General features: G+C 36.4%; 1 protein-coding gene across 2 annotated transcripts in view; it reads right to left on the minus strand.

Annotated features, from left to right (window-relative positions):
- Positions 250–2,007, minus strand: part of LOC104718918 (mitogen-activated protein kinase 5) — a 3,015-nt gene continuing 1,257 nt past the window's right edge. Inside the window, exons 2-6 of one of the 2 annotated variants that reach the window (XM_010436746.2) lie at positions 1,612–1,741; positions 1,396–1,533; positions 985–1,317; positions 728–911; positions 250–635 (exon numbers count right to left, since the gene is read on the minus strand). In XM_010436746.2, the coding sequence (XP_010435048.1) occupies positions 463–635; positions 728–911; positions 985–1,317; positions 1,396–1,533; positions 1,612–1,741 (958 nt within the window). In that variant the 3' untranslated portion in view covers positions 250–462. The remainder of the gene's footprint in view (positions 636–727; positions 912–984; positions 1,318–1,395; positions 1,534–1,611; positions 1,742–2,007) is intronic. The other variant, XM_010436755.2, reaches the window with a different exon arrangement.

Genomic DNA, 2,007 nt, shown 5'->3' on the forward strand with positions numbered 1-2,007 from the left:
CCATTTTGATACATGTATTTGTGACCTCATTTTACGAACCTCTAATAGAAAGATGTATTAAGCAGTCAAAATCGACCGGACGCCAAATTGGAGCAAGGAAATTTCGGTCAACGTCGTGTAGTTTTTGGCTGAGGCAAATAAACAAAACTCGATAAAATATAGAATTTACCACTCCTAGAAAAATATGAGCACAGACCACAAATCATGAAATCAATAACGGTTTCCGCGTTAGGATCAGAGTGGATCAAATGAGTAAGAAAAAGTGAAAAATAAACATATCTTGGGTTACAAGGACAATCCTCATACAACATTTTCTTGTGTTTCAAGATAGCTTATTAAACAATGAAAGAAAAAGGCTAAAACATCAGAGCTTAAACGCTATATGAGGCAACCGTACAAATAAGAATGGACATAACTAAGCAATTTTGTTCAACCTCTGACTAGAATATTTTAAATAATGGTTTAGATGGTCGGATGAGGGTTGAACTTCACAGATTCGAGCCATACTAGCTCCTTAATCTCTTCTTCAGTGGAAGCCGGGTCCTCAAAATCGAAACTGAAATGCTTGGAACAAACAGGCTCATCGTTAAGATCGTGAAGAGCTGACAAGTAAGGATGACACAGTGCTTCCTCAACTGCAAGATAAAGAGCATGATCCATGATTAAACATAATAAGAAATCATCACTCATATGCCAATCTCGGTATGTAACAGTTTTCAAACCATACCCGTGATACGTTTCTCTGGATCAAACACAAGCATTTTCTCTAGCAGATCAATAGCTGTAGAATTCATACTAGGAAACCTAGTAGAAAAGTTCTGCCTCGGGAACTTTGGTAGTTCCTTAACATATTTTCTCGCGTTCTCGCTTCTTAGAAACTCTAGGCTCGCTCCATCAGGTGATCCTATCAACTATTCAAACAACACGAAACAACTCATTATAAACATGGCAACTTGTACAGATCTTTCCTGAAACAGAACATACCTCAGTTATAAGTTTAAGCTGATGAACGTAGTCTTTCCCTGGGAATAGAGGCTCCCTTGTCATAATCTCAGCAAATATACAACCAACAGACCAAACATCAATCGCATATGTGTACTCAGAACTATTAAGAAGCAGCTCTGGTGCTCGATACCATCGAGTAACAACATACTCTGTCATTAACTCTGTTTCAGATGTCGTCCTTGCTAAACCAAAATCCGTAATCTTAAGATCACAATTCGAATTCAGAAGCAAATTACTCGGTTTAAGGTCACGATGCAAGACATTAGCTGAATGAATATATTTGAGTCCACGAAGAATCTGATACAAGAAGTACTGCACAAGAAGAAAAGAGTATATTGAAACCATATAGCCGAGTTAAAAAAAAACCGTAAAAGATAAGGAGTTACGAACCTGACAATGATCATCATTTAAAGATTGGTCTGATCGAATAATCTGATGAAGATCAGTATCCATTAACTCAAAAACTATATAAACATCTACGAAATCTTCCTTCTTTGCTGGTCTGATGATATCTTTTATAACAACAACCTGTAGAAGTAAAGACCAAACCACCTTTAGCTAATCATTTGAAGAGCTTCTGCGAAAGATAAGAGTAGGAAACTTTACGTTCTCATGTTCCAAATGACGAAGCAGCTTAATCTCTCTCAATGTCCGCTTAGCATCTACTTTGTTGTCAAAGGCTTTCCCTATCTTCTTGATTGCAATTTCTTCGTGTGTTTCTGAATCTACTGCAGCACTAAAGACAATACCAAATAATCTCATGAATCAGTTTGCCAAAAATGAACCAAAGCAAATCAAGATTGCTCGCTTATACACCTAATTGTATCTTCCTCATTCAAAGACTCATAGCATTGCACAATCAAAGTAGCAAGAGCATGTTTCACTTTATACAAACACATAAAATACCAAATAAGATAACTCCACAAGCACAAGCATAGAATACAAACAGATCAATAGGGACATGATCACTAATCATCAATTAACAAAAAAAAAAAAAAAAAA

The sequence above is a fragment of the Camelina sativa genome, chromosome 2, assembly GCF_000633955.1.
Source record: "Camelina sativa cultivar DH55 chromosome 2, Cs, whole genome shotgun sequence".
Taxonomy (NCBI): Eukaryota; Viridiplantae; Streptophyta; class Magnoliopsida; order Brassicales; family Brassicaceae; genus Camelina; species Camelina sativa.